The sequence below is a fragment of the Lissotriton vulgaris genome, chromosome 6, assembly GCF_964263255.1.
Source record: "Lissotriton vulgaris chromosome 6, aLisVul1.2, whole genome shotgun sequence".
In the NCBI taxonomy this organism is placed as follows: Eukaryota; Metazoa; Chordata; class Amphibia; order Caudata; family Salamandridae; genus Lissotriton; species Lissotriton vulgaris.
Window position 1 is genome coordinate 935,613,339 of NC_141694.1, and position 15,627 is coordinate 935,628,965.

Consider the following 15,627-nt stretch of genomic DNA (forward strand, 5'->3'; position numbering starts at 1 on the left):
CCACACCAAGCGACCCCTGTATGTCGAAGTTGTCCGAAGGTCTTTTGCAGCGCGGCTACTCCTTTCTGACGGCTGCTGATGACTGCTGCCCTGACTACCGCCCTGCCTTGGACCCTCTGGTGATGATTGGTATCGCGAGATGTTAGACGGACCTCCGTTGGCGTGAGAAGACCATCTAGTTAAGTATTCGTGGGTAGCGCCTTGTTTTGTTTTTGATTTTTGTTATTCGCCTGTTGCAATAGTCGAAGCCGAGGGGTGAGTACTTTTGTACTGTGTTCTTTGCTTTCACTCCTCGTAGTTAGTAAACGGATCAGTGTGCTCAAAATGCCTGGTCTGAGCGGATTTAGGAAACTCTGTTGTTTTTCTTGTTCTAGGGATTCCCGGCTTGAGGAGTCATGTCCGATTCCTCCGTTTGGAACTCCCACTTATGAGCTCTATTCTAAGCATGGTGTTGGTCCCATTGCTTTTTACGATGCATGGACCGATACACAAAGAAAGATGGTGTCTTACGGTGGCCACAAAATGGTAGCTTTGAGCCTGACATCTATACTACTATAATAAAGGAAGAACTTTCAGCCTTTGAGGCAGGTAAACTCGGGAACCACAGCGCCAATCCACACACCCGATACACCGTTGGAATCATCAGGGTGTGTAGATAGTTATAGGCTATATAAATTAAAAAAAAAAAAGTTATTTAAAAAATTTACAGTAAAAAAAAAAGTAGTCCCTCCGAAGTAGCACCGGCCGCTACGTGCGTGCTCATGTCAGGAGCCCGGGGAGGAGCGGTGTCCAGGAGCGCGACGAGGAGCGTCGGACATGGCGCGGGGGAGGAGCGGTGACGTGAGGAGCAGCGGACAGGCAAGCGGCGGTGCGAGCAGCGGACAGGCTGGAGGAGCGGCGGCTGAGGTAAGGGAGCGGCAGACATGGCGCGGGGGAGGAGCGGTGACGTGAGGAGCAGCGGACAGGCCAGCAGCGGTGCCAGCAGCGGACAGGCGGGAGGAGCGGCGGCTGAGGTAAGGGGACCCATGTCGGGGCAGGCGGGGGTCGGGGCAGGCGGGGGACGGGCCGGGCGGGGGCCCGGGCTGCTGGACAATGTCGGGGCGGGCGGGGGTCGGGGAAGCCTGTTGCTCCCGGACAAGGTCGGGACGGGCTGCTAGTATTAGATAATTTGGAGTCAATTCTGTTTAAAAGAAAAGCCCGGCCGGCAATTTTTGACTCCTTCCGCCTTTGGCGTAAGGAAGCCAAACAGAGAGAAATTAAACAAGCAAAAAGAGATAGGAAAATGAAAGATATGACGGTTATACAGGATTACCAGCAATTTAAAGACGATGAGACTGATCGAGCGATTGAGGTCTCGGATAGACAGCATCGGATGGCAATAGATAGGTGCTATCCTGAGTTACCCCCACAGCGTAAAGATCTTGAAGAAGATCCTTTAATGTCTCATTTACTGAAATTGCCTCCGCCTTATGCGGCAGGCGCTAATGCATTATTGCCACCTGTGCAGCAACCTGTTGTTCAGCCAGGAGCTCCGGCTCCTGCACCCTTGGCTCTTCCAGTGATACCGCCAGCACCTCCTTTGCCACAACCTTCTGTACCTCAGGTTCCTTTGACTTTTGTATCCCTTGTAACAGGTAGCCCTACACTTTGGGCTACAGGTCCGAACGATGTTGGTTTGTTACAGATTCCTCCTTATATGGTTACTATCAAGCCTAATGTTAAACTGCCACGTATTCCACAATACAAGATCTCTAATGATGGTGAGCGAGCCTTGATGGCTATTATCTGTGATCTTGATCAGAAGGGCGTGGTTGAGGAAAAAAGAGGTAATGTTTGTAACAGTCCTGTTCTCCCCGTTCTTAAACGTAGCGATCCTTCTCAACCACCTGTGTATCGTTTTGCGATTGATCTTCAGGAGGTCAACAAGATTGTTGTCCCACAGTTTCCTGTTATTCCAGGTATTATTGCTTTGCTTACTATGATACCCGCCTCAGCGGCATGGTTTTCTGTTATCGATCTGAAGAATGCTTTCTTTAGTATTTCCATTGCTGAGGAAAGTAGAGATATTTTTGGCTTCTCTCTTGGAGGCCGAAGTTTCCGGTTCAAGCGTGCTCCTCAAGGTTATTGTGAAAGTCCCTCTATCTACAGTCAAGCTTTGAAATCTCAGCTTGACGCGTTCACTTTGCCTTCTGATTCTACTTTGATCCAATACGTTGATGATTTGCTGATTGCTGCAGAGGATGTTTGTAAGGGTGTGACGGTTTCTTTGTTGCGTCATTTGTCTGATTTACATCATAAAGTGTCCCCTTCTAAGTTGCAATATTGTCGCCAAGAGGTTACCTACTTAGGTCATCTCTTGTCGAAGGAGAGAAGACGATTGACCCCAGAACGAATTCACGCGATTGCACAAATATCCGAGCCAACCACACAGAGGGAGGTACGTGCCTTTTTGGGCATTACCTCATATTGTAGGCAATGGATTCCAAATTTTTCTTTGTTAGCTAAGCCTTTGCTGGCTTTTACGTTGAAAGATACGCCACAACCTCTCCCTTGGACCGATGAATGCCAAAAGAGTTTTTCTGATTTACGTAATGCTTTGTGTTCTACGCCTGTGTTAGGCACTCCGGATTACAGTAAGCCTTTTACACTCTATGTGCATGAAAGAGAAGGTTGTGCATTGTCAGTTTTAACACAACAATTTAGAGACAAACAACGGCCATGTGCCTATTTTTTGGCTACGTTGGATCCAGTAGCCAAGGCATTACCTAGTTGTCTCAGAGTCACAGCAGCAGGAGCAATTTCTATTAGTCAGTCTGCTGGATTGGTATTGGACAACACCCTTGTTGTTATGGAACCACATACAGTAGATACTCTTTTGAATAGGACTAAGACACAACACCTGACGAGTGCTCGCTTGTCTGGATATGAGCTAACGCTTTTGGCTAGTCATATACATATCAAGCGGTGTAATACTCTGAACCCAGCGACATTGTTGCCCATACCGGATGAGAAAGGCATTCAGGAACAGCATGATTGCTTTCTTCGAACAGAGGAGGAAACGAAGGGCAGAATAGATCTGAAAGATACACCACTTGTGGATCCGGACGGGATCCTATGGGTGGATGGATCTTGTTTCAAGCTTCCAAATGGAGAGACAACTGCAGCCTATGCTGTTACTACTTTGCATACTGTAGTGGAACAGCACGTATTGCACAGAATTCAGCCCAAGCAGCTGAGTTAATTGCTTTAACGAGAGCATGTGTTTTGGCGAAAGGAAGGAGAGTAAACATCCACACCGATAGCCAATATGCTTTCGGTGTGGCTCATAGTTTCGGTCGCTTGTGGAGGGAAAGAGGATTCTTTACTTCCCATGGGACTAAAATACAGCATGGCCAGTTGGTGACTGATCTTCTTGACTCACTTGCTTTGCCTAAACAAATAGCAATAATCAAGTGTAGCGCTCACAAAAAGATTATCGATGATGTGGGTCGTGGGAATGCTTTTGCAGACGAGGTAGCAAAAGAGACAGCAAGAGATGTTACAAGTCGAATGTATGTTGCGGGCCCTGCAAGATGGATCAGAGAAGGAGGAATGTGTGAGGACACAATAGAAAGTGTGAGAATGATTCAAGAAGAGGCTACTGAGAAAGAGTTGAGTAAGTGGAGAGAAAGTACGGGAATGTTGGACGCGACTGGGTGTTGGACGGAGTTGTCGGAGCATCAACGATGGCTGTTACCAGACGCCTATGTACTACCTGTAGTTACTATGGCCCATGGTCCAGCCCATATTAGTGCGAAGGGCATTTGTAAAGTTTTGACTCCAGTAAGGCAGAATGAGGGAATTCCGAAATGTGCAGAAAACATAGTGAAGCACTGCATTGTTTGTCTAATGCATAATCCAGGAAAGGGAACCCTGACTCCAGCAGGTCATTTTGCTCCCCCTATGTATCCTTTTGAGGTATTGCAAATCAATTACATTCATATGGATCGTTGCAATAACCTCAAGTATGTTCTGGTGGTGGTTTGTGCCTTTTCCAGATGGATAGAGGCCTACCCCCTAAAGGACAATACTGCCTTATCTACTGCTAAAGTTCTTTTAAAGGAGCTGGTCTGACAATGGAAGTGAATTTGTGGGCGAGATCATGCAGAAAGTATGTGCAGGTCTTGGTATCAAACAGAAATTCCATTCGGCAAACCACCCTCAGTCAGCGGGATTGGTAGAGTGTTATAATGGTACTCTCAAGCTCAAATTGGCAAAGATTCAGGCGAGCACAGGTCTCGCCTGGCCTGATGCCTTACCGTTAGCATTCCTGTCTACAAGAACTACTGCTCATTCCCGTTTAGGTCTAAGTCCGTATGAGGTCGTCTTTGGGCGACCAGCAAATGTCTGGGGAGTGCCTCAACCTAAAAAATATTCTGACATTCCATACCCAATGCTGATTGACTACTTGCATGACCTCACCACTAAATTACGTGTTCTTCACCAACAGGTTCAAAACGCTTTGCCAGAGGCCTCCGCAGACCCAGGTCATTCCATCCAACCTGGGGACTGGGTGTGCGTGAAGAATTTTCAGCGGAAGCGGAATCTGGAACCTCGTTGGGGCCCACCACGTCAAGTGCTACTAACCACAAGGACGGCAGTGAAGGTTTTGGGGAAAAAGAACTGGGTCCACGGCGTGCACTGTAAAAAGATACCCCTGCCCTTGCCTTTTTGACCAATGGGTTCGTGAGGGTATAGCGGACAACGAAAGTGAAACAGTGCCTAGATTTGTACCATTTAGTAGTGCACGCCTGGACCACACAAACTCTGAGAAAGAAGACGATGACGTGTTACAGGAGGCCGTCCCAACACATCTGCGTTTGAACACCGTTAATCCAGAAACCTTGTTTAAGGACCAGACGATCCCCAATAAGACTCGATATAACTTGCGACCGAGAATGGTCGAGGATAATTGAATTTTTACGATTTTTCTTGCAGGGTCACGGTATGAGTCTTAAGCTGTGACCTGAGTAGTGACCTAGGTTCCACAGGACTTGCAGTGTCATAGGACGGCTAATAACCACAGCTAAGTGATCTAGGAAGATTATCATGAGCAACGCCTTTAGAGTAATGGATGCAAAAGTGGAAATTAATGATCAGACTGTAAATATGAATATGAATATGATTTAAGAAACTCATGGTTAGTCCATGTGGGATAACCTTATGTATTTTGATATGCTTATGTACTTCATTAGCATGTGGAAGTTTGATTGTTTATGTCCTACAGCCGTTACCTGTTCCTACTTCTGTCCCCGTATCTTTTTCTGCTACTGCTACTGCCTCCCCATACGGGTTCTATACACTCTCAGCACACGAACAGATTAGGAGGACCGAATACTTCAACAATTCGTTCATTCAGCTATTACACCAACACCAGTTAGTAATGAATACTACTGATTGTTGGGTTTGTGGGCTCATGCATCATAATACAGAGAGAGACATGCCATATTTGGTTTTTCCATTCTCTTATGAAGGTTCCGCCTGGGCTTATCTGGCTATGTTTTCTAATCTTTACCAAAATCAGCTGCGATATCCTCCTGGCAGTCCATATGGTGGTAGAGCAGACTTTAGTCATAGTACCTTGATTAAGGAAATTGTGACTATGGCTAAGATTGCTCAGATTAGCAAGATTCCTGTAGATGAGAAGAGAGCATATGATGGATGGAACATAACACAATATGTTACTAGCCTTACAGAAAAGGCTAAACTAAGGAGCTCTCCGCCAATCTGGACTGTACCTCATCGAGGTAATTTTTGCTTACAAATTAATGGTCAGAATGTCAAGAATCAGCCAGAGAGGAGTATCTGTTCTCATACCTATGTCTATATACCTCAGATTCCCTCACCGCTAGTGCCATCACAAGGCACATATTTCATCTGTCATGATAGAGCCTATACATGGCTTCGTACTTACTTCTCAGGAACATGTTATGTGGCTTTTCTTCTTCCCCCAACATATACCGCTCCTTCAAGTCATCACAAAAAGAGACATGGTAGGGGAGTCTTTGATCAGAAGGACACAGCAGGACAGGAGGCAGCTGACTTCATAAAAGGGTTGCTTCCTTTCTGGGGCCCGATGGCCAATAGCAGAGACATCAGACACCTAGCCCGTGTTGTTGAGGTTACCATAAAGGAAACTTCCGGAGCCTTGAGTAATGTGACAGCCGAGCTTCAGGCGGATCGTCTTATGACTTTACAAAATCGGATAGTTTTATATATTATCCTTGCAGATAGGGGTGGAGTCTGTAAATTGATCGGGTCTAGTTGCTGTGTTTACATTCCTGATAATGCCTGTACAGTATACCAAGCTATCTCCAAGTTACATACCATCTCCGAGTCTATACATCGGGACACGGGAGATTGGTCTGTGATGGGATGGTTTTGGGGACTACTGTCCACATGGGGATGGAAGATACTAACTTTCCTTGGAATGGTCTTAGCTATTATTTTCTCCTGTTGCCTTTGTGTGCAGTGTGGACCTGCAATATGTGGTCTTTGTGCCGCTATGTGTGTCCCGAAGCCTGCATCACGAAAAACAGAGAACATTAGGATGATGTTACAGCAACAGCTCGAGGATCTCATGGTCATTGATATCGACTCAGATTGACTTGAGTCCCTGATGTATTGCCTGAGTAATGGCAAAAGGAGGGTCTGAGGTTCTGCGATTTCAGATTTCGTCCCGTGTCTGCCACCATTTTGTGTTGCCCTCACTCAGGCAATATGGCGAACGATGTGCTTTTGCTTTTTCAGCTGCCACGTGTCCTTTCAGTTAAAAAGTAACTCTATTGTCCTTGTTCATGAAACCCGATGTCAGGGTCTCAGCCGACTATTTGCCCTCTCCTATTCTTCCCTTATACTATCTTATCCGACTGGCCTTCGCTATTCTCTCCTTGTATGCTCCTATTACACAACTATCCTTTGAAACACACCAGCATGTCCTGCCACCTGCGAGAGGGGATTGTGAACACCATCACTGAATAATTTGTTGGGAGGGGTGACACACGGGGTCCGAGAAAGAGGCGTATACTGAGATACCTGATAGCTTGTTTTCCAACTTTTCTCATTGGTTCGTTTTGTGTGCGCGGGGAGTGGGATATTGTAAATGTGTTTAGTATAAGAGATTGTACGCCACGGATTGAAGTGGCAGTCTCCTTAGAACTTACACCCTGTATATACTTCTAGGACAACTGTGCTAATAAACCTGGCTTCCACGCTCAACGGAGTGTCTCGTGTCACTGTTAGTAACAAGGCAGGTGAATCCGGGGATTAAGGCGTGCCCTGAGCCGCCCGGCCCATAAGGCCCGGTTTTCCAACGTGTACCCAAGGCCTGTAAATTGAATGCTGCAAATGGGCTGGAGCACTTATTGTGCCACACACTAAAGTGGCACTGTTAAAAATACAGTTTTAAACTGCCAGTAAGATCTGGAAAAATAAACCCTTTGGCAGGCCCAAACCTTCCTTTTCAGTAATTATAAGTTAGACTTAAGATGGGGTCTAACATCTCATAGGGCAGAGTGACTGCTATTTAAAAAGGATAACATGTGTACTTAAGATTTAAGCAGGATTGCCTGGGTGTTGTACTCAGCCCTTCCTAAACTTCAAAGGGTAGCCTGGTGGCTGTGCCTAACCCCTTCCTGACTGACTACTGAAGATGCCTAACCTGTCACTGATTAATGCAGCAAAGACCTGAGCCTGTCTAACCTTTATGCCCCTAGATATATTGGAGCCAAACTTATGACAAAGGAAAGAGCTGACCTGAACCAGTTTAGTGTTGGTCAAATGAAGTCACCCTTCTACATGGGCTGGCACTGGGTATACAAATAGCACCCTCAGAACCTTTCATAAGAATATATCTGGACCTGTGGAGACTCAGAAGAAGGAATGCCCTGCTGTCTGAAGCATGAAGGAACACTGGACCTGCTTACTTTGAATGGAGAACCCCAGTAATGATTCCAGTTTCAACTACAGGGTCGCAATAAGTATCCTGAGGCCTTTCCCTGCAACTGCCCAGCTGACCAGGATCAACTGGACCTGCCTGAACCCTGCAGCTGGCCTCTGCGGGAGTACGTCCTGACCCACAAGAGGTGCCTCCCATGTCTTGGACACTTCAATGGTGTGAGAGAGTACTCCTCCAACACTAACTCTGCAAGAACTTGACACCAAGTGAAAAATTAGAGGTTTTGTTATCTTCATCCGCAAAAGAACCATATCTGGTCTTCTCGCTAAAGCAAGCGGATTTCAACGGGGCCTATGCAGACCTTGCATCTTATAGCCAGCATGATGCTAACAGATACAGACCAGAACGTTGCTGCCTGGAGCTCTTCATGTCTTCAACCACCCCACGTTTGTCGCCTATACAAAGTTCCAATCATCGACCAACTCTTCGTTTTGACAATGACTGCACTGCCAATGCCAGGACTAAAACCTGAGACTTTAGCAACTTGCCACTGACGAGCCTCTCCCTGGCCCAGCTTGCAGCCTGACCACAACAACCTGGTCGATTAATTCCTCTCATTTGAAAACTAGCCTAAGTTTGAAGATACATTTTCCACCAAGATGAACCTGGTCCCTGTATCATACCTGCTCTCCATCGCATTCGGACTGAACTTTTGACTTTGACCCAGGCCAGCGTGACTGGATAACCGAAATTATCGCTTTGTCCGTCTTGACAGTATTTTTAAATAAAAGTAAAAAAAATCATAACTCTAGTTCTACTAATTGGATTATATTTGGTTTGGTGTCATTTTATTTATTGCAATTTTCTCTATTTTTCTAAATTTGTTTAGGGTTTTTAGGGGTTCATGTTATCACGTCATTACTGTTTAAGTGCTGCATAAATACTTTACCCATTGTCTCTAAATAAAGCCTGACTGCTTTTGTGACACACTACTGGAGAGTGATGTTTGTGGTTCGCTACGACAAGCATTTTGTTTAGTAGTTGAGTAGGGCTTCCACCCCTCTCAACTAGTAACCCAATTTCTTACAATGAAAAATGTTAAGTTTTTTCTTTCATAGCATGTCCTTGTCTTGCCCTAAAAAAAAGTTTACTTTGAATCAAAATTCTCTTTAGAAGATACAACTTTTTTCACAGAAATGTTTAAATTTGTATTTGTTACTTACTTGTGGCACCCTTGGTTGCAGCAGTAGGCTTCTTTTCTGAAAAGTTAATAAACAATTTTGACAAAAACATTCAGTAATTTATGAAAGCAAAAACGCTGTTCATAGTGACAGCAGAAGATAAGCAACATACTAACACGCACGTGATAAAGCAGTCCGACTAAGGTTTAGGAGATAACACGAAGTGCGATTTGGGCACGTCCGTTTGTGCTCACGGCAAACTGAGAATAATTCTGGAAATGTTCCTATTTATTCATACGACATCTGTTAATTGAGAAATAATTACTTCGCAAACATTCCAGCACTTCATTTTAGCGGGCTAATTGCTGTTTTTGTCACTTATATTTAAGCAATCTTAGAGCGGCAGTCAGCCATGTTGTCTGGCTCCCCGAAGTCTTAGGGAAATGTTTTGCTGTGTGATAAGATGCAATGAGACGAAGCTGCACGTAAAGACACAATGGCCCATTTATCATAATTATTTGTCCAGAGCGCATGAAATAAATGAAATGTCGTGGTAGCGACTTTTACCTGAATACTGTAAATTGCAAGGGCCTGTTCTCTTGCAATTTATTTTCTTCTGGCTTTGGTTATTGCTCCTCAGGGTTTCTCGGTGAAGCATTACAAAGCAATAAGAAACTATCTCGTCGATTTAACTTCACCGTCTGGTTAATGATGCTGAGTCATGATGTTCACCACAGTGTTATTGGGTAATAAAAGTTGTTATTTACAGTGCTTTGAAATATCAAAAATGTGAAAAGAATTATTTTACAAAAACAACCTATATGTATGCATAATAGTTATTATTATTGTTACAATGATAATAATAATAATATAAGCAAACCTTGAGTTTTATAATCATGATGATAGAAAACATGGGGCAGACATTGGTCCAAATTATGAATATTTGTACTTGCGGGTGCAATTTTGCACCCATGTATGATATGACCAACCATGCAAAATTACATTTGCATTATCCGCAAGGCTCAAAAGTTCAAGTTTTGTACAGCTCGGAGGGTACAGATCTTAAATATCAATTTTGCAGCTGTTGGTCACTGCAAATCATGTTTCTGCACTTTTAGGTATGTGCAAAGTTTGTCTGCGTCTGCACAAACATGTAAAGGAGATATCAGATGTGAGGCCTCCATCTAGCTAGCCAATCAAGGGACTGTAGCATAGTCAAAACAAGTTATCTTACTGTGGTAATAGTTTCTGACTAAACAGGCAATTCCAACTGTCACACGGTCATAGTGAATGACTTCTCTTGGGAGAAGTCACCACTTTGGTGCTCAGCTTTGAGGTCATGTCACGACAGTCTTAAACAAGTATAAGTGTGCAGGAAGAGAAATTAAATGGGACACTTTCCTAGCATGTACAATGCCATATTCATTTAAGAGCCACAACTAGTGATTGTGGTGTTAAAATAGTGGTGTTGTTACGGGTGAAGCTGAAGGGGCAACAACATTATGAGCTCAGATTCAAAACTTAGCACTATTCTGCTGATGAGTATACTCTCACGTTTCGCATCTAACCAGGCTGTTTTTAGGCATGGTTAGGGATGACTTGAGTAAAAGTTCAGCAGAGTTAACCAAACGCAAACATTAAATCCATTTTTTAAAAATTTGATTCAATTAATTTAGGGGCATATTTACAAGCCCCTAATGTCACAGGAGCGTCACTTTTTCTGATTCTCCAGTGGCGATACTCTCTACCCCATATTTACAAGGTGACACTGAGCCACTTAACGTGGTTTAACACGGCCTTGTAAATATGTTCCCTACTACGGCAGTCCATTGCATCAAAGGAGCGGGCAATGGGTCTTGCTGTAGTAGTTCCACTGCAACACTCATTGCTTTTTGATGCTGGCCCATATTTACAACGTTGGGGGTCCACCAAAAGCTAAAGCTAGTTAACACCATCGGTGCGGTGCAGATTTACCCTGTGCGCTGACTAAAACAGATTCCCGTTGTTCATGACGAGCTCAGCTCGCCATGAGTGTACGAGAGGTGTACCTCATGACGAGCTGAGCTCGTCATGAGCATCGAAGGGGTTAAAACCTGGTCTTAGGATGGCAATACGAGGATAAATTATTAAGTCTCTTCGTATTTTGCTCTTTCTATGTGTGCTTCACTCTGCAGCACACGTAGAAAGAGCAAATCACATTAAAAGGTTGCTTATGTGCTGGAAGGTGTCACTCACCCATGCAGTGCAGGCACCTTTGCAACATGGCACAAGTGTGTTTGTGCTGGCACTAGGCAACTTTTTTAACACCAGCGCTAGGGGAAATGCAGGGGAGCGCTGTATTTTTTATTTTCCGTCAGGGACCACAACTACAGGAGCCACTAAAAACTCAAAAAGTACAAAAAGTGAACAGTCCCTAAAACTCCAATTCACTTCTTATTAATATACAGATAAAGACATTTTCAGTAGATGTAAATCAGATGCCAAATACTTCCTGGACTTTTGATCCCAGACCCCTCGCAACTACTGCTCAGTGTATATTGAGGTAAAAAGTGCATGGAGATGTGACAATGTAGAGTATAATACATTTATTTTCTCAAGCCAACTCATCTCAGCTCCTCATAACTCATCCAACTGCCAAAGACTGGAACCCACCATTTCTCCAAAGCCAACAAATTAGCATTAGGTCGTCCCCATCCTGTGGCTTAAAAATCCCATATAGCGTAGCCCAGTGTCTGTCTTTTCATTGTCATCACCATCTATGTTTTTTCCGTGAACATATACTCAAGCATAATAGCAAGTAATTACATATGTGCAACAATAATATCCTGAGCCACAACTGTGTTGAAAATAGTTCAGAATGGTGTTGAGGCTACAGCAATCCTTCAACACGGTGAATAACAGTCAGCCTAAAATCCCATGAAATTGCTGTAACAAGTGGAAAAACAATTTGCCAGATTTCTCCCTAACCTAAAGCACTATGTCCATGCAGCCTTTAAGTTGAAAGCACTCTTGTACCTCCAGAGCAGTCTTTGCAACTATGCAGAAAGCATATCCTTATGTGAATGATTGTGATATCTACTATGCTAGGCAATAAATTGTATTCAATCGTCACACGAGATGCTAAGACTAGACAGGTTGGAGGAGAAAATATCTCTCAGCTGCTGGTTTACTGTTCCATTCACGACATTTTCCAATCACACCTATCTTCAACCAGCAAAACTCATGCAAAACGTATGCTTGTGAAATATGGTGAAGTTTCCAAAATTTTATGAGATTTCCCCCACATCAAAAAGAATACCCCTTGGCCGTGCCACATATAAAAGTGCACTTTCTTTAAAAAAAAGGCGTTATCTAAAGTAATGAAGGCTGCCCGGGTCCTTGCCACACTCTTATGTTATGACCATTGAGCCCCGTTTAATAATTTGGTCATTACTGAAGCGCACAAAGGCTAAGGGGAAAATTGTGATTCCACCTAACCCTAAACTTGACATATCCAGGTGGCCACATATCCCTGCCAGTTACTTTAAAGCTTTTAACGTAGGCGGAAATTATATATTCCCCTGTCTGTACCCTAATCTATGTTTGTGCTAGTTCTGCTACACCCTTTTATCTGCAAAGAATAAAAGTGTCAGTGAAATAAATAATTGAAATCTCATTTCACAGGAATAATTCCAAATATCCCAGTGGACACAACACATTCTTTATTTTGTTCTAACTAATTTGTAACGTTCATTTGTGTCTAAAATATATATTTTTAGGACAGCCATCAGACAAGACCTTTAACTTTTAGTAAAATTATACACAGAATATACTTCCAAGCGTCTTAAAGAGGCGTTCTTCATCACATTTTTCTTTCAGCCTGTACAGCATATACCATGGGGCAATGGGTTGGCTCACTTCATCCATTGCCTAACGTCACTGTGAGTGATGGCATTCTGCTCTTTCACAAGGACCGCATCCTCACAGAAAGTCAGTGCTAGGGACTCCAATAGCAATGGGTGCTATCTGATACCATTTAATATCTCAAAGCTAGTGTCATGTTTTTGTTGTAGAGCTCCCAGCAGCTCTAAAAGCAATAAAGTTTTACAAGAACCATGGCAAAACAAAACAAACATTGACAAAACCAGGCAGCTGGCCCGGGTGCCATTACGCTAGGTGATTCGGTCATGGGCCACTTTGAAGCAATTGTGACTACAGGCTCACCTTGCCACCGGAGGACCTGTAAAGCAAATGATTTGCTTTATTTTTGTTGCCAAGCAGTCACACCTAATAGGTGCTAACTTTTTATTAGCATGTAGAGTGTGTGCAGTCACTTTGCTTCAAAATCTACTGATTAAGGAGTGGAATCAGGGCGTTAGATCCTTGGCTCTGATGAAATGCCATTGGAATTAGCTTGAAACACGTGGACTTTTGGAAAGAAAGGTGAATTGTATCCCAGACTTTCTACTTCTCTCGCCATTTTTTAACCATACTGTCTAGAGGATGAATTAAAGCATTGTTCACCTACCAGGCAGGTATTATTCACCTTTTACTATATGTAAGAAAACCCCTCTTACTTCTATTCATACATCACTAAGAGCATACCATTCAGTGCTCCTGCATACCTTGCAGGTTCCAGCACACCCTGTTCCTCAGCAGAACAGGAGGAACCCTATGATGAAGCATGCCACCAAGAGACAACCCTGGTGGGTGAGGATTAAATAAAAATGTCTAGGCTCTCTTTTTCTGAATAGTGGCAGCCAGAGCCATATTTGTCTCCACAAGCTACTGAAAATGGATACCACCTTTTACTCATGTACCAGTTATAATGATACAAGTGTATGGCCAGCAATAAGTTATGCTTATGTTTCTCCTCCGCCTATGGCGTTTAACTAGACTACTTTTTATCCTGTGATGTAACAAAGGCCCCTGTGGTCCAGGGGCCGAGCACCAGGAAGGCCCTCAGCCCAGTACCCTGGCTTGAGCAATCCTGAGAACATTGAAGGGGGCCGCCCTCAAGTTTTGTAACACAAGTATTCTATAGAACAATTTTAGTGGTCAGGTTATTGACATTCACCTAATTCCATATATTAGAAATATTTGCTCAGTCCTTTTTTTGAGAGACTATGACTTAAAGAAGCGAAAAAGTGAAAGAATTAACTGTATGTTTTGCTGAGAGGATATCCTGAAAAAGGAAAAACTTGAAGAGGCATCTATCTCCAAGTTCTAGGAGTTACCCAAAAAGACTCTTGTGATTAGTCCCCTGGACAATGAGGCTTCAATCTGCATACTGTGACTGGCTCATGTGAAGTGATGTAGTTATCTAGCTGTAGTGCGCATGTAATCGACAAAAACAAGAGATGTATCAAATTCTCAGATCCAAAATGGATTGACAACTCAATGGGATATTAGGAAAGTGTGGAACATTAGTGTGAATGACTGATAGTTATATCTGGACAAAGTGCACACAAGTTTTAGCTCCATGTAATGTTTTCAGATTGTTTCTACAACACCAGTATTGTACACCAGAAAAGAATAAAGGGGCTATTTCCAATTTGTCAGCCTAGTAGCCATACCTCTGATCTGGTAATATCAAAATCCCATTACACCAGAAGTGGCTGGTCCATCAAATCTATAGTTTAACTCTGAGGTAGCTGACATTTTCCCGAAAGTTTCTCCTGTCTTCCTAGCAGGAGCTGCTGCAGTAAAAGAATATTCAAGGCAGAAGGTCTGACGTTCCAGAACTGCCTGATGGAATTGCACTCACCAGTTGGCCTTTTGAAGTAGACCCTCATGATGGATGTCCATTTCCATAAACCGCATTCAAAATTCGCCTGTTGTCCATCACAGTTAGTTCCAGTGTCATTTGTACTGATGATTTCATTGGTTGTCATGCACAGTAGTGATGCAATTATAAGCAGCATGAGATGGGCCCACCCTGGCCGGGAGGAGTCAAGATGGCAGGTTGATGTCGCCAGGTGAAGGAAGCCGCATGGAGTAGCTCCGCTGCTTTGCAGGAATATGAGGAAAAGCGATTTGATTTAACGCAATAAGAAATTCAGTGATACTACTACTGAAAGACTTGGCTGACTACGAGAACCATTCGAGACTGAAATCGAAGGGCAAAAGAAAAAAACTTGGATTTATTAAACTTTTGCATTGGATGTTTCGCAATTTTTTTGTTGACGCTGGGCTCTCTTGCGGCAGGATCTAGATGCTGCAAATTGTTCTTCGCCAGAGCAGAGGAGTTCTGCCGATTTGGAAACTTGCAAGGGTTTACTCCATTCGAACGCCTAGCAGGGCGTACAGAGGGGCGGGTCTTGGATCACTCAGCTCACTTGCCTCACTCGCCTCTCAGCTGTGTGTTCCCCTGCAAAGAGATCAGACGTCGCGTACATCGATTGAACTGCCGGTCAGCCCGGAGTCTCTCGTGGAGTCGATGACATCGAGGCAGACACGGTCCGCAAGAACCAGGAGGATTGGGAAGGCAGCGAAGCAGGAATATTCAGGTACGATGGCAACTGGCGAAGC

General features: G+C 43.9%; 1 protein-coding gene across 50 annotated transcripts in view; it reads right to left on the minus strand.

Annotated features, from left to right (window-relative positions):
- LOC147708230 (uncharacterized) overlaps positions 1-15,627 on the minus strand; it is a 2,035,583-nt gene that overhangs the window by 1,078,074 nt on the left and 941,882 nt on the right. For all 50 annotated transcript variants that reach the window (XM_086926979.1, XM_086926974.1, XM_086926953.1 and 47 more), the window contains one exon: positions 9,160-9,195. In XM_086926979.1, the coding sequence (XP_086783105.1) occupies positions 9,160-9,195 (36 nt within the window). The remainder of the gene's footprint in view (positions 1-9,159; positions 9,196-15,627) is intronic.